Source organism: Sesamum indicum, linkage group LG6, assembly GCF_026168435.1.
Source record: "Sesamum indicum cultivar Baizhima isolate 11 linkage group LG6, ASM2616843v1, whole genome shotgun sequence".
Lineage (NCBI taxonomy): Eukaryota > Viridiplantae > Streptophyta > Magnoliopsida > Lamiales > Pedaliaceae > Sesamum > Sesamum indicum.
The window spans coordinates 20811824-20835724 of NC_142662.1; the positions used below are offsets into that span (position 1 = coordinate 20811824).

Genomic DNA, 23901 nt, shown 5'->3' on the forward strand with positions numbered 1-23901 from the left:
CTTAAAAAGAAAAAAGCATGGCCTAGGTTCGATCCAGGACCAAGTGGTCTTGGGCCACTGGGTTGGGCTGGTTCCAAGTATTGATTCCTAAGACCAATCCGATTTCAGGTCGGCTTGGGCCAAACTATCCTAATTTTTTATTGATTCAATTAGATCTAGCCCAACTCAACTCACTTTTCATCTTGACCCAAAGTCTGTGATCTTCCAAGTCAATTAATTAACAGGTGAGGAATTAACATATATACATATATATATGTATAAAAATATACACATAGATCTTTCCCTTACTTCAAAAAGATGATGACCAAGACTCTGATTGTGAGTGAGGAAAGGATCCATTAATATGGCTAGCTCTTATAATAGCATGTGTCAAATTTGGTAACAAATGACACATGCTATAGTAAATAAAAATGCGAAATAAAAATAATAAATAAAAAAAAACGGCAACTATTAAGATTTTAATGGAATTATAGAAAAAAGAATAAAAAATGCACAATTTTCAAAATTTTGGGATTAAATATAAAGTTCAAGACTGTATATGCAAACTCCTTGTGTAGTATGAAAATGCAAGTTTGCCTTTAGAAATATAATATTGTTATTGGGGAAGGATTTCTAAGTGAAGGGTTATTTATGTTGAATGTTATAAATGAGATGGCATGAAAGATTGAGATATGTTAGTAAAAAAAGGATCAAAGCTTTATGAAACTTAGCTTGAGTTCAAATTCCCAACATTGATAAGAAAATGTAAAATATACTCACAAGCAAAGCAAACTAAAAAATCACTACAAGAAAAAAAGACTTTTAGCTACCAGGCAGTAATCACAGCAAAAGGATGATATTCGTAGTAAAAAAGTTTTTGCTACGAATTTCATCCGTAGTGTATACGGGCATAGCAAATGCTTCGCTACGAACAAAATTTGTAGCAAATGACCTTTTGCTACAAAAAATTCACTATGGTTACGATGTCATCTTCGTAGCAAAATAATAGCATAAATATCGATCTTTTGCTATGATAGTCTAGTCGCTGCCATTACACAAGGTTTGCGATGAAAAATTGCTTTTGTCATTGATGTATATAGCCCAAAACAATTTGCCCAAGGAAGAATAAAAGAGCCCTTAACAGCCCAACAAAGCCCACAACGGTAGAAGAAGGAAGAAGGGATCTGCTGCACTTATGAAGGCGGCCCAAAAAAATGATCCAGGAATAAGGGGCCGACCCAAGGCCCATATCCGGGCACCCCCACGTGGCATACACATGGATCACCAAACTTATTTCTCAGCCAACGTGGAAGGACGCGAGTCAAGGGAGGTTCCCTCAACACCCTGGACTCTTGAATTAAAAGGACTCTTTGCTGATTAAGGAGTCCTGAACGATGAAGAATCCCCCTCAACGTGGAGATATGATTTCATTAACAGATTAACAGAGGATAAGAGTCGATTACATTTTATCTAAACAACTTTTATTCATTTTCTTCAAAAATAGAGGAAACGTGTAGACCCCCACTCGAGGAGGACACCTCTCTAATAGGTTTGGTCCTCATGCGTGGGACACCTTCCAGACTTTGAATATTGCTGTCAAACTTTTATTTTGAACTCTAATCTCACTCTTGACACGATTTCTCTCACGAATATGATCACCATATCACAATTTTTCATTACAATTTACTTCTTGCGATTAGTTTCTCTTAAATTCAATACTAACTCGAGCGTCGGAGTGCTAACGTGTTGTTTTTCAAGTTCCATTTCTCAAGTTCTTTTATTTCTTGTCCCAAGTCCAGATCTAAAGTCCAAGCTTCAAATAATATCCCTTGTTCGGTACGGAAAAAATAGATTGAGAAGAAAATATCAATTTTTATAAATTTACTGTTTAAACCCTTTGTCTTTATTTTATTTTATATTAGAAAATAGAAAAATTAATATTATACTAAACTAATTTCAATATATAAAAAATTAAAATTTTTGTTAGTGAAAATATTAATCAAATAAGAACATAAATATTTTTTATTAATAAAAATATTCATCAAATAGGTATTATACATTTATTCTAAATTATTCAGTACAAGTAAAATAAAAATTACTATCAATGATTGATGATGTAGTAGTTTTTTCGAAAATTTAATTATCTTTTTTTTGAAAAATTATGACTTGTATCATCAACACGACAAAAAAAAGAATCACTATATATAATAAATAAATAAAAATAAAACGTGTCTTTTTATTTTTTCGGGTTTATACTTTCACTTTTTTCTTTTAATTTTCAAGGGAAAAAAGTTGAATCCCTAGAGCAATTACATATACATTTAATTTTGCTGTCCCTCCAACTATTAAAAATTAAATATAATTGTAATTGGAAGCATTGTTTCATCGAGCCCTCAAATAGAAACCACCAAAATCAGACATTTACACTTTAAAGTCAGAAAAGTATGGAGGAATTATGGAATTAATTGCCTTGTTAATTGGGTCTTGTTTTTGACTTTCCAATTTTCATTCTCTCTTTTGAAAAATATTTAATTCCAATACAACTAATCCATTTGTTTTTATTGGTTTTGTTAATTGAGTTTAATTCAACAATTTTCAAATTACGAGATGCATCCTCCCAAACTTTTAGGATATTTAACACAGCAACTTTTTTTTTTTTTTATTTAAAGCGATGCATTATTATTAATTGAAAGAATAATTACGCTTCCCTTTCCTAAAGTTTGGTATAATTAGATCTAAATTTCTTGTGATTTGAAAAATTAAATCTGACACCCCTAAGGTTTAGTTCTATCTAACAAATAAGTCATTTGTTTAATCAAAATTCATTGAATTTACTAATATTATAAAAAAAATAAAATGAATGAAAATTTATATTTACCCTCGACTGACTTATTAATAATTTTTTGAAACTCAACTATCCTTATAACGGTGAAGAATACCTCCTTACATGTATTAATGGGTGAATATATATGAGGATAATTTGGTTATAAAAATATTTATCTGACCTACAATAAATCAGTAATAACTCAATTTAGGGGTAAATATAGATTTTGTTTCTATTTTTTTTATATCAATAGATTTGGTGAATTTTGATAAATGGAGGGACTTATTAGATAAATTACATAAAATCCCCCTCTATTTTTAAAATTTAGCTAAAAAACACCATTGTGTTAAAAAAATAGGAAATCCCCCCTTACATTTCTAAAATATTGCATTCTCTCTCCTTCTGTTAGACAGCCCTAACGGCATTAACTTTTTATTGAATTGTCCTTTATGCCCTTCTTATGACAACTATTGATCTTCAATTATAAAACATAAACAGTTCAAATTTTAATTAATTTAAAATATATTTTTTTATATATATAGTAATATATCTATTATACATACAATATATATAATATATATAAAATATATTATTCATATACTATATATAATATAACACTCTAGACGATGAAGCCGTCGCCACTCATGACTATCGCCCAGATTGTTCTGGGGAACACCAACGTCCAACGCTCAAAGGGGCGATGGCGTGGCCGCTTGGCGACCTTACCTTGGTTGCCCCCTTCTGCAGGGCGCCCTTGCCGTCGTCGCCCGGGGGTGGCAGTCAGATCTGGTGCGACGTTGCCTAGATCCAGGGCGAGCAACGTCGCCGCGTAGCTTTGACTTGGGCAATGGTGGTCGCCTAAAGAAGAAGGGCAACCTTCGTCGCCCAGGCCCAGTCGCCGGCCACTAAATGCGGGCAACGGAGAAGAAGTTAAAAAACAATTATATTAAGTAATCTAATTTTTTCAAATTTTAAATATTAAATAAATTTAATATTTAATTTAAATATTATTTATAATAAATAATATAGTTTAAAATAATTTATATTATTAATTTTGATATTTAATTAGTTTATTTATAAATAAATAAAATATATTTAAACTAATATTAATTTAATTGAGTTAATAATATATAATTATTATGAGTGACTTTAATATTGGATATACATTTTTAATTTGAAAAGTGAATTTTTAGTATATTAAATTTGTATTTTGTTTTTAAAATTCAAAATTTTAATTTTTAAAAAATTTATATACTTTGTGAGTATTTTTTATTAAATTAATATATTTCATAAATAAATGTAATTTATTGTAATATATTTGGACTCAATAAATAATTGAATATATATTTAATAACAAAACTAATAATAATAATATAAAATACATTTCTCCCCTCCCCACCTGCTTAATAAATTCATCAAATGCATATATATATATATATATATTTGTTATTAACATGAATATCAGGGACAAATTCGTAATAGTTACCGCAAAATTAAGGGCAATATGAACAAACAAAACATAATAGTTCATGTGGATGGTGATTACAACTCCACCTCAACAGGTGTTGATTAGGTCTTGATTGGGCCGAATATGAGGCCTAATCTTGAAAAATACAAGGCCGGGGTTAATGCGATTGCAATCTAAGTATAAATAAACTCAGCCCAAACACACCCTATTGAACTCCTATACATGGGCCTAGGGCCCTAACCCAACTCAAAAACCATTCTTTTCAAGTTTGAACTCACTAGTCTTTTTATTTTTATTTTAGGTTAAATTACATCGACCTCCCTTGAAATTTGATATAATTATGAATATTTTTTTATTATTTAAAAAATTATAAATTCTCCTAATATTTGATAAAATTATGTAATCTTTGATGGATATATGGAATTATTAACTTTGTCCTTATTGTATTTTTTTTTATTTTTCTAAAAAAGTTAAAAACTTATACAAAAATCGAACGGGATGGATGAAAAAATTATAAAAAAATTATCCACTTAGTTCATAAAAAAAATAAATTATTATTTTTAATTCACAAGGGCATTCTGATCAGTTCACCATAAAAAATGGATGAAAATCTAACGAATTTGACTAATTGTTAGACGATCATTAAAATCATGGGGGTATTGGTAATTTTTCAAACAACGAGTGAGCATTTGTATTTATGCTAAACCTCAGGAGATAAGTATTATATGTTTAGTGAGACGTGAACATATTACCTTGAACTTATTCATTGGACTCCAATCTTAACTATTTAAATTAAAACATAATTGATAATCAGTAGGCCTTTTACGGCATAATAAGGTTTAGCGTTTATCTTTTTAAGTCATATTTAATTCAGTGTATAATGGGTGATATCAATGACTCTGATCCCCATATGAGGTGGTGATTATAAGCCAAGGCGGGTCGCCCCAATTGGGATTCCTGTTACCTCTCTTTAACACCCTCAACTGTATGTCGTGAAATACCGTTATTGTCCTTTTATTTCTGCAAATTTACCCTCTTTTGTGTCTGGTGCATTAGACACTCTTTTTTGGATATTGTTTCCCCAACATACCATCACACTTCTTTTCTCCCCCCAAACCCATTTTGTGATCGGTTGACAGGACAACGATTTTGTCTTGTACGGGGGCAAATTGTCATTTCACAAAATCCAGTGAAAAGAAGTTCTACACTCACAAACGAGGGTTAATGACAACCTCGTACTAATTTTTTGTGAAGTAAAAAATGCCCTTCATGATAAAAACTAACTTATTCAACTTTTAAAATTTATATTAATTGGTAACCAATTATTATCTTTTTTTCTTTCTTTCTTTTTATTAATGTAATGTATTGATTTATATGATTTAGTTTTATTTATAATATATTTTAAAGTGTAAAAATTATTTATTATATGCACGTAGAATTGACGTGCTAGAATGACCAGTTAGTAACAGAGAAAACTGTCGCTAGCAATAATTAGTTAAAATTTAGCCGGACACTCTTTTATTTATATTACTGAAATTAAATTATCAATTAAAAACCTACAAAAGTAAGAGTATTGTTTGGGAGATTTATAATTTTTCAAATATTTTATAAAAATATTTTTTTGAAAAATTTCACACGATCGAAAAATGAGATATTAAGAGCTTCTTTTTTTAAAAAAATAAAAAGTTCCCAATTTGCTTTCAAAATCTTAACAAATTAGTTTAATTTTTATCAAAATAATTACTAATTTATTATTTATAACATATTATAAGTTTTATAATATTATTTTATTTGAATATTTTAAAAATTTATTTTAAAATAATATTAAACTTAGCCAAAATACCCCCTAAATATAAAAAGAATCCAAGGATTTGCCTCAAAATATTCCATTCCAAGTGAACCCCTTGTCTTCACAGGTTGAAATTTTTATTATAACTCCTATTATATCTTCTATCCTAATTTTTTTTTTATATATATATAGCTTTTATTCTATTTTATATGTACATATTAAGTGTACAACAATAATACCATCAATTTTATCTAAGAAAAATTTTATATACCTAACATATATTTATATATATATACAGTATATGTGCAAAAATGCAAATAATCTCTTATAATATTGTAAATGAGCAAATTATTTTCTTATTAAAAAATTAATAATTTACTTCACTGTATGTTTTAAAATGCAGCAATCTACTCCCATGTTTTTTTTTAAAATGAAGCAATTTACCTCCTTAGTTAGGGAGATAAATTACTTTATTTTAAAAAATATAAAAAAATTAATTGATATATTTTTATTATAGGAGATAATTTATCCATTTGTATATTAGAGACATCAATTGTATAAAATTATATACATATATAATAAAATAAAAGAATATAATCTGAATTGCAATAAAAAATCTAATATGTCGTTGAGCTACTTTTCAGTAGATTAATGTAGTCAGTTTGATATGGGACATGTTTGGCAACCATCTTATTCATCCAACCAAACATAGTAACTGCGGTGATATCATGATTTTTGGACCACATGAGATGTGGTCACCACTTCATTGCTAGGGCAATGCTTTCAATCATTGTATTGGTCCCGTTCAACTATTATAAAGGACAATTTTTTTTCAATATAATATTAATTTAAATTGCGAATAGATTTTTTCGTGAATTTTTACTGTGCTTTTAATTATATTTATTATTGCATGACGTGGACAAAGCCCTCGTACCAAATGAATCAATGAAATTGGATCATGAATTTGATTGCTACCATAAATCCAATTTTTTAGGGTTGGTTTTGAACGTTCTAAGTCGAAAATCATCAAGAAAGGGAATTGAGTGTTTCATAGTCTCTTTCACTAAGTACTCACACCTTGATCTGATCAAAAGGTGCGGCCAGTTTGGTTCTCTACTTCAAATCTGAATTCTTAAACTTTTCAAAGGCTTTAGACTTGCATTTCATCAAGTAAATATAACCATACCATGAGTGATCATTGGTAAAGGTTATGAAGTATGTGAACCTACCTATGGCTTGAGTGTTAAAGAGTCCGTAGACATTTGAATGGATCAAATCCAATAGATTACTAGCAAGCCTTCTTTGTTCTACAAAGGGCTTCTTGATCATTTTTTCTTCCAGACAAGAATCTCAAGCTGACAAGTTGTCCAAATCGTCTATTTCTAGACTCTTCGAGTCCATCACTTTTTTTAGGAAAAAGTATTATTTTAGTCCTCTAAGTATGCCTAATTTTAATTTTAATCCGATAACTATGTCCATTTTTGTTTAGGTCCAGTAACTTACGAAATTGCTTAGCTTTAGTCCCCCGGAAGAGTTTCGGACAATTTTACCCCTATGAGTGCATATGAACTAAAACTGCCTTTCAAAAGTTGTATAGGGGTAAAATTATCGGAAAATCTGTCAGAGGACTAAAAGTAAGCAATTTTATAAGTTACTGGACCTAAACAAAAATGGACATAGTTATCAGACTAAAATTAAAATTAGGCATACTTAGAGGACTAAAATAATATTTTTTCCTAAAAAAATTGATGGACAACTTGCCAGCTTGAGATTCTTGTCTGAAAGAAAAAATGATCAAGAAGCCCTTTGTAGAACAAAGCAGGCTTGCTAGTAATCTATTGGATTTTATAAGCAATCCTTTGATTCGTTTATCACATAAACAAATTAAACACATTTCATAATATGACATATTATAAAATTGTACGTCACAAGTTTCAAGAGATATCTAATCTCATATATGCTATAATTATGCAATAAAAACACATATTGCTCATTCACAAGGAATTACATTTAATAATGGATATCAACACCTTTTATTTCCAACAAACACCTTAATCCAATTAATGTTTGCTAAAAATAATCTTCACCAAATTCAAATTTCGGACCCTCCAAAATAATTTAATCAAAAATTATATTTAACTTAAAATTACAAAATAAACAAAAAGTTAATTTTAATGATTCAAAAAACCTTAAAAAATTTACAAAAATCACATTTTTCATAAATACGAGGATCTTACCCTAGCAGAAGGGGTGATAAGGGTGGCTAGTAACTTCTATCCCAGATTCGTGGGGCTCGAATTTTTCTTAGGTTTTCTCATTCGAAGAAGGTAATTTGTTAATTACACTTGCACACATGAAATCCAATCATTCTGTGAGATATTATTATTCTATTGCTTTGTTTTTTGATTTTATTATTTATAATTAATTTGAGCATCGGAGTGCTAATTATTCTTTATGAATTTCCATTTTAATGCTTGTCAAATAGAAACCTAAAGAACTCAAGTCGAATCTTAAGAGACGAGAATTTTTTTCCCACACCACTTATATGGGTGGAAGAACAGATAAAATGTTTAATTACTAATAACTTTTTATTTTTTATTTTTGGCTGTCTAGAAGTATGTTAAATTACATGTGACAAAATAAAGTTCATTGAACTTATCCAAATTTAGGTTCCAAAGTTGGATTAAATAGGTCGAATCGAATTGAATCGAATTTTCAGTTTGAACTGAAAATTGAATCGAGAAATTCTGTTTGATTTTTGTTTTTGGTTTTTTTTTTTAAATTTCGGTATCGAACCGAAAATCAAAATATTTTTTAATTAATTATATTATGTTAAATATATTATTATATATTATATTTATATGTTAATATTATAATATAAAATAAAGATAAAAGTAAAAGAGAAAAAAAAGAATGAACGCAGACGCAACACCCAGTTCAGACAGAGTTCTCTTCTCCTTCTCCACCACTCTCTCCACTCTCCAGAGTCCAGCGGCAGTAACCACACCCCCACCAGCGACTTCGTTCTTCTTGTTCTTCGTTCTCAGGTAGTTTTTCTTTCTTTGCAAGTAGAGGAAATTTAAAAAATTTGCCTTGCAAGTTTTACTTTTAGAGTGTTTGTTGAAATGCCTGATAGAAATTTTTTATTTTTAGATTTTGATATTTTGGTATATGTATTTTTGGATAAAATTGAAAAAATACCAAAATTATTTATATATATTTTTAAAAAAATGGTTTTTTTTTTTAATTTTTTAACTAAAAAAATCGAATCGATACTATTCGGTTTGGTTTCTAAACCGGTGATTCGAATTTTTGATTAATCGAAAATTCAGTTCAATTCGATTCGGTTAACCAAATTGCACACCCCTATCCAAATCTATAATTACATGCATAGCTTAAATGGAAAAATATGTTAAATTCTTTTTTTCAAGTTAGAATTCATTGAAGCTATCCACCGTTTGCCATGAATACCCTGAATTATTTTATTTTAGGGTAAATTATATTGTTGTTTGAAAAATTATTAATATTCTCCTAATATTTGGTGATTTACGTCGTACTTGTATGAAAGTATGAAATTATCAACTTTATCATCATTATAATTATTTTTTAAAAAAATTAAAAAATTATAAGAAAATTGAACTAAATGGATGAAAATTTTTAAACAATTTATAATAAAATTATCCACTTAACCTATAAACAATTCTTGAAATTTTTAAAAACTAAGTAAAAACTATTATTCATAGTTTAAAAGGGTATTTTATCAATTCATCATAAAAAATAAATTAATTTAATGTATCAGACTAATTATTAGAGGATCGATAAAATTAAATAATTAAAAATTATTTTTTAAATAAAAAATGTATCCATAATTATATCAAGTTTCAAATAAAATCCCACCAATTATTCTTTCATTTTATTTGGCCCAAATAGAGAGATTAACACACAATATCAATTCAGTAGTTTGAGATAGCCAAGCAAGAGAAGAAACGGACAAGAATTCTCCAGCGTACGGAAGAAGACTTCATCCGCTCTCTTGCCTTGGACATGGCCAACCCAATGCCCAACTGCCACGTGGTGGCTATGCCGTACCCTGGAAGAGGCCACATCAACCCAATGCTCAACCTCTGCCGCCTCATTCTCAGTTCCCGGCCGGACATTCTCGTCTCCTTCATCGTCACCGACGAGTGGCTCGGTTTCCTCACCGCCTCCCCGCCGCCGACCCCGCTGCCGCCCAACTTCAGGTTTCTCTCCATCCCGAATGTCATTCCGTCTGAGATCGGCCGAGCCAAGGACTTCCGCGGCTTCTACGAGGCCACTGTCACCAAGATGGAAGCTCCCGTCGAGCAGCTCCTGGACCAGCTTCCGCCGCCGATGCCAAGAGTCATTATATACGATACGTACTTGAGCTGGGTGGTGGCCGTCGGGAACCGGAGGAATATTCCGGTAGCGTCGCTTTATACCATGTCCGCCACCGTCTTCTCCATCTTTCATCATTTCAACCACATTCGGAACCGCCATTCATCTCCAAATCTCTCAGGTTTCTGTTAAGTTTTTTGTCATCGAGTTTTCTGTTATGCCTCTTGATTAACTACGCATTCTTTTGAGGTTAATCTTCATTAGCAAGTGTTTAAGATTAGTATTTCTTTTTTTTTTTTTTTAAAGAGGAAAACTGAAGTATTTTATAACGTTTCAAGTTGATCATTTTTTTTTGGTCAACTAACGTCTCAATTTTGTGAAATTTACACTTTGTCATATATGACTGTTTTTTGATTGACTTTTTTGTTGGAAAAAACATCACATATACTTCACATGTGATATTAAGGGGAACGTTAGGATAGAATATCATATATGCAGTGCATGTTATAATTTTTTTTAGCATAAAATTGACCGAAAACAGTCATATATATAGCAAAGAGTAAATTTTTGCAAAATTTATATGATAAGTTGACATAAAAAAAAGTTTAACTGAAAAATTATAAAAACGTGCATATAGTTCGATGATAAAATGTAATTTATCCTTATGAGTATAAAATTATCACATTGAATTATTGAATGAGAGATAAAATTAAAAATATATGTAATTTTTTGCTAAGGTCAATATCTTACGTACATCCAAATCTTAACGATCTTTAAGAGGAAATGTAAGTATAGTTCCAAAATTATTTTAAAAAAAAGTGTAATTTCATATTTTGGAAGAGAGTTTTTAAATGTAATTAATCCTCTATTTTAATAAATTATAATTATATTATAAATTTCAATAATTAATAAGTAATATGTCAATTATAAATTTCAGATATTCATAAATAATCAATAACTATTATTACGATAAATTAATAATTATTATATCAAAGTAGATCACACTTGTATATTGAAAGGATCAGAAATCATAATTTTATTACTACGGAGCCCCAATTTCATTCATTAAATTAGACTTCATTGGTAATTCGCTATATTTTTGTGCCCGAAACTTTGTGCAGAAAACTGAAAATATGTTTTAGCTTTATGTCATTTTGGACAAAACGATAGTCATTTTAGCGTTGTCTATCTTTTATCCCCTACTAGTGTTACATATTGACGTCACATTTATATGTGTATTATATGCGATCCAATTTTTAGATTATAATTTGATTTAATTATCTTTTTTAATTTAGAAAAGAACATTTATCAATGTCTTGTGGCACCTATAGGAGATAAATTATTAAGTTTTTATACGAGAGTAATTTATACATTTATAATATCATAAGGATAAATTATATTAAACCCTAATGATATGATAGAGTAGTTGGGAGATCAAACAATTTCAAGGGAGCAATAATAGGGACAAATCAAGAAATGTTAATTCCCATCATCCAATGTAGAGAAATATGGATGAATAGTAATTTATCCTCTGTGATATTGTAAGCGAGTGAATTATTCTATTATAAAAAAATAGTAATTTATCCTCTATGCTTTTCGAAATGAATTTCAAAAAATATAAGGTGGTAAATTATTGTATTTTAAAGATACATGGAGATAAATTGCTATATTTTTATAAAGAATAATTTGTTCATTTACAATATCACAGAGAGGGTTTCTTACATTTACCCTAGAGAAACAATATACGGTAAAATAACAGTTTTAAAATAAGTTGCTCAGAAGATAATCCAATAGTTTAGGCTCAAAATTTTTTATGAAAGTTCTTGTGGTTGAATTTGGATGTTTGTGTTAAAAAATAGAAAAATAATTCTAAATAAGTAGCTTTGGCTGAAATTATTTTAAGATAAATTACAACAAACTCATTTGAACGTTGATGTAACCATGAATACTTTTTGTTGTTTGGAAAATTATCTTGCCAGTATCATAATTGTTTATGAAATTATGTAATTTTTGAATAAAGACTTAGAACTGTCAATTTTGCACTTATTGTAGGTTTTTAAAAACGAAAGTTTTTAAAAAAGGACTAGGTGGATGAAAATATTAAAAAAAAAAAAAATTCTACTTAGTCTATAAAAATTAGAGAATATTAAGAAATAAATAAACTTATAATCCATAGTCCATACATATATTTTGGTCAGTTCAACACAAAAGAATGGATGAAAACCTAACCGAGAATAATAGATTGGGCTAGTTGTTGAACGACAATTAAAATAAGAGGATATTGATAATTTTTTGAATAACGAGAAGTATTTCAGAAAAGTTCATAGTAATTTACTCGTTATCAAAAAGTATCTTATAAGATATGCTAGATTTTATTTTATAAATATACTCTTAAAGTGTTTGGATAAAATAAGCTTACGAAATTTATAAAATGTTAGAAACGATAATTTTGTAATTGAATTGGATGATCAGCTTATTGCAATTGAGAACTCTTTCACCATGTTTGTTTTCATTTTCAAGTTATCTCCGAGATGAGTCAAAATATACCCAATATTTATCATCATACAAAAACACATTATCTGGGTATTTTTAACTGTTTTGACATAAATACATACATATATATACACACGCATATACATAAATATATATAAAAAAAATATGATTTGACAATGAACAGTAATTTTTGTCCCCAAAATACAACATTAAACATACAATAATTATTTTAAATTATCTTAAAAAATAAATTCAAACATGCATACTATTTTTAACACATACTTATTTATCTTTGTTTTTCTCTCTCTATATCCATAAAACACAACAAAACAATACGAAAATGAAACCAAACACTATGTTTAGCTTTTCTCAAGAAGATCTTATTTTTGAATATATTATAAGCTCTAAAAATTTATCAAATACTTTTGGGCGTGTTTTGACCTCTCAAATATCTTATAACATGTTTTTGAAGAGCATTAAGCTCATCAATCTGCTGTTGCCTAATTAGTGGCATTTCCTGACTCTGTTATCCTATATTTGCAGATGAGCAAGAGAAGGAGCAACTGGTGAACTACATTCCCGGAGTCCCTTCAATGAGAGCTGTTGATCTCCCGACGCCGTTCGGAGGTAAAGGCCGAGAAGTACTACCTCGAGCACTAGAAGCCATCAACTTGGTACCGAAGGCACAGTATCTCCTCTTCACTTCTGTTTACGAACTTGAATCCCAAGTTCTTGACGATTTAGCACAGAAACTTCCCCTCAAAATCTACTCCTTAGGCCTTGCAATACCTTACTTGGACGTTGAAACAACAACGCCTACAAAGCCGGATTACATGAGATGGTTGGACGCCCAACCTGTGGGTTCTGTGTTGTACATCTCACAGGGCAGCTTCCTTTCCGTCTCAAATGCTCAGCTGGATGAGATTATTGCCGGGGTGCGTTGTACAGGCGTTAGGTTCTTGTGGGTTGGGCGAGGCGAGCATGATGGGGCTGAAGGGAACGGGATTGTGGTGCCGTGGTGTGATCAGCTGAAGGTCTTGTGCCATCCTTCGGTGGGAGGGTTTTGGTCACACTGCGGGTGGAATTCTACTAAGGAAGGTGCATTTGCAGGGGTTCCGATGCTGACGTTCCCGATATTCTGGGATCAGGTCACCAACAGTAAAATGATTGTGGACGATTGGAAGATGGGTTTGAGAGTGAAGAAGGACGATGAGAGCGTGGTGACAAGGGATGAAGTTGCTAGAATCGTGTTGAGGCTTATGGACTCTGAGAGCGAGGAGGGTAAGGAGAGGATGAGACGAGTTAAAGAGATTCGGGATATGTGTAGGAATGCATGTGCAGGAGGCGGATCGTCTGAAACCGACATTTTAGCTTTCGTTAGGGATATCTCAGGTTGTTGATGTCCAGATAGAGCTGGACTGTGGATTTGTTTCGAATATGTTTGTTGATTTTACGAATTAAACGGTGTGTTGATCGTGCTATTAAATATGAAGGGTGGAGCAAGCTAGCATCAAATGTGATTTCTATCTGAGAAATGGTAGCATTTTGGTTGGGGATAGATCGATGTCTCAGAATGCTGATGTCCAGATACATTGAGCAAGATTTGTTTGAATTCTACGCTATGTTGTCCTAAAACCGTGAATTCCTCTCATTTATGTTTATCAATTTCGAGGTTTTACCTTGTGATTGCATAGTTGAAGTTTATGTCCGGTGAAATTATTATACTTTTAATTCCATAAGATAGGATGTCCAATTACTTATGGTCATTTCCTCTACGAGAGTTTTCAAAATCATCCTAAAATTGGAAAACAACTCGACACATTTAGTTTTATATTTTATGAAATTTTCAAAATGGTTACAAAATTGAAAAAAATTGACACATTTTAGCTAGAAATTTCATAAAGTAGAGGACATATGTCGAATTTTCTTAATTTGGCATATATAGAGCTGGTCGAAGGAGAACTTAAAGAATTCACCTTGGCCTTCTTGGAGGAGGCCCTTGGCATGGAGGAGGCAGGCCATTTCCCTTTGGATTCACTTGAAGCTAGAGTACCCTTAGAAAATCTAGATGGAGGGGTGTCCACCGCACGACCTCTGAAACTATTTATCACGAATTAGTTTGTTGAACATGATGTCCACTACCAACAAGAGCAAAATATAGTTAAAATCGTGCATCAATAAAAACACCAAGAACTACAAAGAATATAAAATACTCAAGGGCTCCCCTAGGGGCTCCACGTGAGGACTCAGTATGAAATGTCTTAAGTGCCTTTCATCAATCAAGGCTCGACAGTCAGGTTTATTGTTTAATTACTCTAACAAGGAGGAGAGGGTAACCGTTTTTTCACTAACATTAATAGTAGGAGGAGGGTTATGTATCCAACAATCTGAAAAAGTCCAAGGACAAGAAGGTAACACATAGAAAAAACTATTCTTCCAATACTTCAGAGGATGCTCAGAAGGACACCCCTAAAGAGGTGAGATATGGAAAGCAATGATTTCAGTACGCTTTAGCTGGAAACACTGGGCGAATAATTTTGTAGTTACAGGGGCACCATGAAAATGGAATATCATAAAAAAACTAGTTAAAACTTAAAAGGACTTTGGGAGTAATTGATTTAAAGGAACTTGGACAAAACGAGCAACGTCTACATAAAAAGGAGGGATGGGAAAATAGAGGTCTGCCCTCAACTGAGAAAAGAAAAGGCTCAAACTATTCGGAGGGGAGGAATGGGGGTGATTATTATGGGAAAGGACATAAATACTAAACGAGGGAGGAATATGAAACCCATCTACCAGTTGTTAGATGGTGGAGAGCTTAAGGCAGGAGGGTCCTCAGTCTGCCAATGACTGGGCTACCTCCTCCTAGGAGCGGACCCCTCTTCATTATTACCCCCCACCTCCTCCTCCTCGTTAGAGGCCTCACAAAGCAGATGATGGGCGACCAACACCACTTGCCGCAGGCTCCGCCTCCGACCACTCAAGGGTTCAAACGAGCCATGGCCCATTGCATCAGAGGGATCATCGCCTAAAAGAGTCTCTCTCACAAACCTGACTGACTTGTCAGAAGATGCCATGAACGTACAAGAAAGAAGAAGAAGAGTTGTGGAGTAGAAAATTAAAAAAAAAAAATACAAAAAAAGGTGAAGGGGATAACACTTACGCGCTTGGGAGGAGAGAGAATCATTTTTCCTCAAGAAGCACGCTAAGAAGAAAGTAAGGGAGAAATTGTAAATAATTTTTCATATAAATGTAATTACAATTATATGTACAATTCAATTCACCTACAAACAAAACAATATATATACATATGTATATACTTATATATAAATAGTAAAGTAATTTGGCAATGAACAGTTAATTTTGTTTCCTAAACAAAACCAAATATATAGACCATCTGTTTTAAACTATTTCAGTTTATCTCCAGAAATAAATCAAACATACATAGTGATGCATTTAAAAAATGCACGGGTCCAATGGATATGGACTATGCTCAAAGTTTGGGTCAAAGCGAATGCAAATCCTAAAGGGGGGACCTGCAAAAAAGACGTTAATATTCCGACACGTTAGTCTCAAATTTAGGAATAAATAATCGTAAAAATAAATCATAATAAGAAATCAAGATATGATTCAGAAATTCGTAGGAGAAATTGTGATCAAAGTGCAATTCGATTGCTAAAGCAAGAATATAGAGTGATTTTCTAGATGGGGGGCGTCCCCTTCTGCTTGGACTCTGCACACCATCCTTATTCTTGGAAGAAGGGGTCAAAATATGTGTAGATAAGACATGATTCGATCTTATATTCAACTGATTACCTTACAACAACATGTTTTTACCTAGGGAAGGACTCCTATTCTGCGGAAAGTCCTTCTAGGTTTAGGAGTCCTGAGTTTTGGGGGCACCTCCCTTCTCCTAGGTTGTCCTAATTGGACCCTGAATGTGAGCCTGTATTTTGGAAGGTGTTTTACCAAGTCTCTTTCTTGGGTTAGATCCATGACTATTCTGTTGGGCAACCCTTTTTTTGGGTTGATGGGCTATGCTTAAGAGGTCTTGGACTCCAAAAATTCCTTTTGTGCCAAGTCTTTTCAGGCCGTACACATCACATAGTATTTTCAATACATACTTGTTTATCTCTATTTTTTTTCTTTCTATCTCACAAAATAAACAAGACAGTTAAAAAATAAATCCAAAAACTATGTTTAAGTTTTGTGTTTCTACAACTAGAAGTGAAGACAGTGCCATGAAGGTTCTCAAAATATTTATATAACTTGTTTCAAAATCAGCTCTAAAAAAATTTGGAGAAGACGCAAAATGGTGTTCAAACAATTATATTAAGGGATAGTTATGCCCCATTATGTTAAGGTTTGATATAGTTACATGTAAATCTTTTGTGGTTTGAGAAATTACATATAGCACCCCTAAGATTATACGAAAGAAAATTTTAGGGATGCTACATGTAAGTTTTTAAAACATGAGGTTATATGTGTAATTATACCAAATACTAGGGTTGAAAAGTGTAATTATCCCTTATATTAAATAACAGGGAAAAGAGATTTTTGATAGTGAAATCTTGTGTGAGTAGAACAAGTGGCACCAGTGGTCTAGTGGTAGAATAGTACCCTGCCACGGTACAGACCCGGGTTCGATTCCCGGCTGGTGCAGTTTCTCTTTTGTTTTCTCCAATTTCCGTTTTAATTTTAATATCTTAATTTTTATTTTTGGACCTTTCCCCAATTTTATAAATAGCCTTTTGGATTTTGAATACGGTGAATTGGGTTCGCTTCGGCTGGAAAGATGAATGCGGTGACTACTTCCGACCCTGATAACGGTGTATGCGGCAGCGATTCTGACGCGAATTCCGACGATTCTGCGGAATACTATCAGCCCATCTCCACCGTTGACAGCGGCGGCGAGGACGAAGACCACGGCCGAGACAGAGTGCTTTCCGATCAAGATCCAAACCTTAATTTCTATCATCTGCCCAATGGGTGGGTGGAGAATGGAGTATCATCGCTTGATCTGAGCGACAAAGACCATGAAAGTGATGAAGAAGAAGAGGAGGAAGAGGAGGCTATGGAATCGGAGATGGCGATAGAGAGAGCATTCAGAGAGGACGAGAGGCGGCGCAACGCTCCCTTGACGGCGGAGAACGCCGTGAGAGTGATGGAGGCCATGCGTGGGATCTCGTTTGGGGGCGGCGCTCCTGACTGGGCGGGCCAGGTCCCTGAGGATCAGTGGATCGATCGGCTCCGGAGATTAAGGAGACCATCATCTGCTGCCTCGGCTGCTTCTGCTACAAACTGATAATTGATGTTCAAGGCATCGAGAAACATTGATGAGTTCGTATTCAAGTCTTTTCATTTGTTCTCGCAATGCCCATTTGCTATTCGATGAAATTCCTGTTCGCTTAAAATCTTATATTGTTGCTGCGGGATTTACTGAAATTACCACGTTCAGTATTGATTTTAATTCTGTTGATTTTATGAATTAGTTCATAATACTTTGTTCGTGCTTTCTCTATGATGCGATTTGTCTTAAACTGTTAATACTATGCTTGACAGAAACCTAATACATCTTGGATAAGAGTAGTTAGTCATGTGCTCTATCTTTGGTTTTATTTTTAACTTATTTTAGTTTTTTTTCGTAAAAATAAAGAGAGAAAAATAAAGATAAATAAGTATGTGATAAAAATAGTGTGTATGTTTGGATTTATTTTTGGAGATAATATAAAATAAGTATGGTATGTTTGATCTAAGTTAGTGGGAGACAAAAGTATTGTTTATGGTCAAATCATATCTCTTTTATATATATTTATATGAATATATATTTAATTTATTTAGTTGTGAGTGGATTAAAATAAATAGTATTTTGTAATTATATATGTACTAAAAAGGACAAATATAATTTTATAAATAATTAAATGCACTCTAGTAATTGATTAATAATATTTTTGTTAGACGTTCTATTCGAGGTGATAAATTTAAATACGTTATTTAAATAATGTAATATTTGAATTAACCGTGTAGAATTAATATATTATTTTGTATTTTTTTAATTTTCTAATTATTCCAATGATGTAGAAAAATATTACGTACAAAATATTAAGTGGTTAAAATGAAATATATTTGTATTTAAAAATTAAATACAAACTTTTATTGGAGAAAATATTATATATTTAACATGTCCCCTGGTCAATGTTACAAAACAACTAAAAATGAGACAAAAATGGTCAAAATATTGAAGGCCAAACATTAATCGGTTTGAGATGACCCAAAATCGAAACCAAACATAATGTTTGTAATTTTCCAAACAACGATTAAATTTAAAAAAAAATGTGATGATTATCCATATTTATGTTGGAATTTGAGTTCACAAGGATTAAAGTCGTGAACCTCTATTATTTCGATGAAACTATCTTAGTATACTCAAACTATGCAAATTCTAATAAAGCTTAAAAGTAATCCATATAACTATGGCGCTGTAAAAAAAGGCATAAGAGAAAGGAAAACACATATAAAATATCTAAGCTAGTTTTGTAACCTATAAACTCTACTGAACTTCAAATATGGCAGAGGAGGTGCAGGAGGATGTTGTTGACAAGCCATGCAGCCATGATCTTATAGCCTTGTTGAGTCAAATGCACTCCGGCCCAACTCATGTATCCTTCTGGATCGGAGCATACTTTAACACCTGCACCTCCACACATCCTTGTCATGTTGAAATTGTACTTTCCGCCTGTTCCGCAGCAAGCTCTTTCTCTCTCAAATCCTAAATATACCATCCATCATCATCATCATTAATTAATATATATTGTAATTGTGATTTTTACGAATTTGGACAGAGTTAACACATCGTACCGCGAGAAGTTGCAACTCGGAGTAGAAATTGGTAGGCGTTGTAGTAATCCCCGTAGACGATCACAGCATTGGGCTTCTCTTATTTGAGTGTGTGGATGGCGTTTTGCAGCTCTTTGTTGTGGTATTTGGCCAAGTCATTCAGATGCTTCAGGCAGTGGTTCTTATCATAAGCTGCAGAGATGTTGGTTTGGAAGGCTGTTTTGTAAATCGGGAGGCAACCGATGGGGAAGTTTCCAGGGATCACCACTCTTTTACCCCCCACTCCAATTACTTTCTGTGCGTAACATTCAATCATTAGGCCAATGTTGTATGATAAAAATCATCGAAAACTGATTCTTTAGTTAATAATGTAACTTTATAGTTATGTACCCTGGCAGCATCGACGATGGTAGCAACAACATCGGGCACCATGCTTCTCAACTCCTCCATTGTTTTTCCTTGGAAAGTCGCATAGTTGTAGTCGTTTCCACCGATTTCCCCAACCATGAACAGATCATTTTGGAGTTTCTCAGCACAATCTGTCAGTTGCTATTAATGTTAACAACAGTACTTGAAGACGTATAAATACTGTCAAATTAGTATAGCAAGTATGAATTAATTAGAGAATGTAGTATACATACTAGTATGAAAATACCTCTAGAGTTAAGGCAAATGGAAGTGAAATGGGTGAACATCTAGTCTAATTGGACGTTGAGAGAACTGGTGGTCACCGGAGAAAATATGTGTTGGGCAGCCAAGACCTGAGGTGGCAATGCGGTGGAACCTGCCACGGCAAAGTTGACGCCATGCTCAAAATCTACAGCATCCAAGTTCTTGTATGGTGGAAGAAAAGGAAGGCCGGCAGCCATTGCTGTACATACAAACATAATACAAATTATGTAAATCTTCTTATGACACAATATAATTATCAAAAAAGTATTGAACAGTAAAGAAGATTGATCCACCGCCAATACTCAATGCAGTAGGCTAAGAACTGAAGATGAGCCAAGCCAAGAACAAGAAAGTTATGGATATGAACAACAAAATACATAACAAGATCATAGATCGAGTGAAGTCATCATGCACCAAGTACAAGATAGGTAGAATAGAAACCTTACCAATATAATCAATCATAAGAAGGCCATTGGAGCAACGTCCGGTAGCGTTCTTGAAGAACGTTTCACCGTATGATAGTCTTGCGAATGCTGTGGCCGCCCCAATTGGGACCTCCCGAATCAAGTTTTCGGTGTCGAAAATAGAGTCGCCGAGTTGGTAAATTTGATCAAACTTGCAAATCTTGAGAGGATGAGCATTAACGCATTGGGGTACACAAGAAAACAAACAGCCGCACAAATTGATTAAACCCATAGTATCATATAATTCTGTTTTAGGGTAAATTGTATAACACTCCCCATTTCGATGAAATAGCGTGAAATCCCTCTTTATTATTTAAATACAACAAAAAAATCCTCTCATTTAAAAATTAACTGAGAGTGTTTGACACGTGCCTTCTTCTTCTCGTCTCTGGTCGCCCGTTTCTTTGCTTTTCTAGTGAGCTTTTAGGCAATTTGTTTCGCACAGGAGGCAGTGTTGCTACGATTTTGGCGTTTGGCTGCAGTTGATCATTCTTTGGGTGTTGTGTGCTTACGGTGGTCATCATTCTTTGTTCTTTCCTCTTTGTTTATGTCTTGCCTTGTCGCTCTAGGACGGTGCTTCTTTCGCTGCTTCGTGCTCTTTGTTTGGTCTCGGCTTTATCAGGCCGTTAAGTCTCGTTGCTGCCCTGTGGCAATAGGGACTTAATTTTCTGTTCAGAGTTTGTTTTTGTGACTTTGCTTGTGTGTCTTTTGGCTTTTTGACAGGTGGAGGTGTTGTTCATTTGCGGAGCGAGATGTTGAATTACTTCCTTGTTCATTTCACTAATCTCTCGCTCTTTTGCCTAGTGATCTCGATTTTGCGTTCTCTGAGCGGATGGAGGTTTTTTGTCATAATTTGGGGCAACCTCTACGATTGATAGCATAGGAGGGTGCTGGGGTAGTGATCCTGGACGGTCTTTGGTCTGTTGATTCGGAGGACCATCAACTATTTCTGGTGAGCAGACTTTTATCATCAAAACAACCTAAATTTGAGGCTCTGGTCTCTTCAATTAAGAGTATGTTCAACCCGGTCAAGGGTCTCGAGATGCAGGGCTTGGCGGAGGGGCGATTTTTGATTAGGTTTAATCAGATTATCGATTGTAACAAGGCACTGGAGGGTTGTTCCTGGAGCTTCAAGAAGAATACTCTGATCCTTAATGGTATGGGGTTAATGAGAACCCATTGAACATTGCCCTTGATTAGTGTAAGTTTTATGTTCATGTACATGACCTTCCATTGAGTAAAATGAACCTCGGGTTTGCTTCGCTTATTGGAAACGCACTGGGTAAATTTTGGGATATGGAGATGGAAGGTTTGGGTAGGCCTTCCGGTGGATCCCTCAGAATCCGGGTGGCTAGTAAAATGAACCTCGGGGTTGCCTACAGTAAGTTTGATTCAACAGATTTTAGACTTGCATGCTGCAATCAAAATACTTGAGAAAACAGTTGACGGTTTGCCATAGTTCGTGTAGGAAAAAGTAGTGTATGTGGCGGAGGATTTGAGTTGCCTTATAGACGTTGTTGGCATGAAACTGGGAGCCTTGAACACAGACAAGAAAGTGGTAAAGCATGTTGTTGCGGGCAGTGGCACTAACAGGGGTGCATTGTATCTAAAGTTTAAGTACTGGATCCTAAATCCTTAGTGGCGAGTGGAGCACCAAGGAACTTGACAACTTCTTGTGGGACATGGAGATATATTTTCAAGTTGCTAGGGTGTCGGATGCTAAAAAAGTTTCAATTACAAGTATGTATCTCACTAGGTACGCCAAGCTATGGTGGAGACCTCGATTGTTTGATCACGCCAGTGCTAACCGGGAAAGGACTGAAACCTGGGAGGTGAAAGACCAATTTCTTCCTTGCAACATGAGTTGGGTTGCAAGGTAGTCCTTGTGAAATCTGAGGCATACAGGGGCAATTTGTGAGCTCATCAAGGAATTCAATTAACTTATGTTGGATGTGAGAGACATGTCGGAGGAGGACAAGCTATTCAATTTTATGGCAAGATTGAGCCTTGGGCACAAATTGAATTGAGGCGCTAGGGTGTCAAGGACATGCCATCAGCCATTGCTACAGCTGATTGTTTGGTGGACTTTAGAGTTTTGAAAAACTCGGAACAAAAGAAGGATGATGTAGGGAACGGGAAGGCGAAGTTCAGTAAGAAATTTGAGAAGAAGGAAAAAGCTAAGGAAGTTGTAATAGAGACTTTTGAGCCTCATTCAGTAGAGAGACTGAAGGTTGGTTGTTTCATTTGCAGGAGTAATGAACACTAAATGAAGGATTGCCCAAAATGCGGCAAGTTGAATTTTATAGTGACTGAACAAACAGACTGCGAAAGTGAAACTGGGTAGACTCAAGTTGGGGCAGTGTAGATGGTGACCGCAATGTAGGCATAGTCTCGTGCGTGTGGGAAATCATGAAACAAGAGTCTGACGATGGTGGCGGGCCTGATTATCGGTAAGGAGATGAGGGCAATGGTAGACGCTGGGCCACACACAACTTTATTTCTGACCGGATAGTCCAAGAGGTGAGATTGGACATAAATCATGTGACAGTCAGGTGAAGGTTGTTAATTCTAAAGTAGTGCCGGCAAGCGAGGTAGCCAACACGAATTTGAGGATAGGACTGTGGTAAGGGAAGTGTGATTTGTTGGCTGTGATGCTAGATGACTTTGATCTAATTTTGGGTAATGATTTCTTTACTTCTGCTAAAGTGATGACACTTCCATGGTTGGGTGGCATTTTTATTGTAGATGACAATCATCCCACATTTGTGAGAGGGGAGTATAGTGAAGGTGACACTAAGGTTACAAAGAAAATAAAGATGGCTAAGGCTGGACAATCTAAACGTAGTCCATCGAAGGAAGGGGCACATTCTCCTCGAATTGCTGGGTTCTGCTGCATTAAGAGGATGTAGGAGAAGACATAAGAATGATGGGCTAAGGCACAACATGTTTGTGGAGCTGAGCCAGGTAAATTGGTGTGCGAGAAAATATCGATAAAAGTGAAGGGTCATAAGACTTGACT

At 33.7% G+C, this 23901-nt stretch overlaps 2 protein-coding genes, 1 non-coding gene and 1 pseudogene across 5 annotated transcripts; 3 read left to right on the forward strand and 1 right to left on the reverse strand.

The window, feature by feature from the left end:
- The first annotated feature begins 8967 nt into the window (after positions 1 to 8967).
- LOC105163936 (UDP-glycosyltransferase 87A2) lies at positions 8968 to 14608 on the forward strand. 2 transcript variants are annotated; one of them, XM_011082474.3, is made up of 3 exons: positions 8968 to 9107; positions 10018 to 10597; positions 13453 to 14608. In XM_011082474.3, the coding sequence occupies exons 2-3, from the start codon at positions 10105 to 10107 to the stop codon at positions 14307 to 14309; spliced, it is 1350 nt and encodes a 449-aa protein (XP_011080776.2). In that variant the 5' UTR covers positions 8968 to 9107; positions 10018 to 10104; the 3' UTR covers positions 14310 to 14608. The 2 variants fall into 2 exon arrangements, with proteins under 2 accessions (XP_011080776.2, XP_088737323.1); XM_088881197.1 differs by having other exon boundaries at positions 8974 to 9107; positions 10021 to 10597.
- Positions 14609 to 17500: 2892 nt separating this feature from the next.
- Positions 17501 to 17571, forward strand: TRNAG-GCC (transfer RNA glycine (anticodon GCC)). Its single transcript has one exon. It is a non-coding gene; the product is annotated as a tRNA-Gly (tRNA).
- An 85-nt stretch (positions 17572 to 17656) lies between these two features.
- Positions 17657 to 18393, forward strand: LOC105163935 (uncharacterized). The gene has a single exon (XM_011082473.3). It carries the CDS (start codon positions 17705 to 17707, stop codon positions 18212 to 18214), a length of 510 nt encoding a protein of 169 aa, XP_011080775.1. The 5' UTR covers positions 17657 to 17704; the 3' UTR covers positions 18215 to 18393.
- Positions 18394 to 19307: 914 nt separating this feature from the next.
- Positions 19308 to 21114, reverse strand: LOC148787899 (GDSL esterase/lipase At5g03980-like; annotated as a pseudogene). Its single transcript, XR_016065866.1, has 5 exons — positions 20865 to 21114; positions 20402 to 20617; positions 20137 to 20285; positions 19768 to 20041; positions 19308 to 19678 (listed from the first exon to the last, which is right to left on the reverse strand). The product of XR_016065866.1 is annotated as a GDSL esterase/lipase At5g03980-like (transcript).
- Positions 21115 to 23901: the final 2787 nt, after the last annotated feature.

Coding starts and splice junctions, on each gene's coding strand:
- LOC105163936 (XM_011082474.3), top strand. CDS start 10,105: ATGGCCAACCCAATGCCCAACTGCCACGTGGTGGCTATGCCGTACCCT. Junction 10,598..13,452: donor TTCATCTCCAAATCTCTCAG/GTTTCTGTTAAG, acceptor CTATATTTGCAG/ATGAGCAAGAGAAGGAGCAA.
- LOC105163935 (XM_011082473.3), top strand. CDS start 17,705: ATGAATGCGGTGACTACTTCCGACCCTGATAACGGTGTATGCGGCAGC.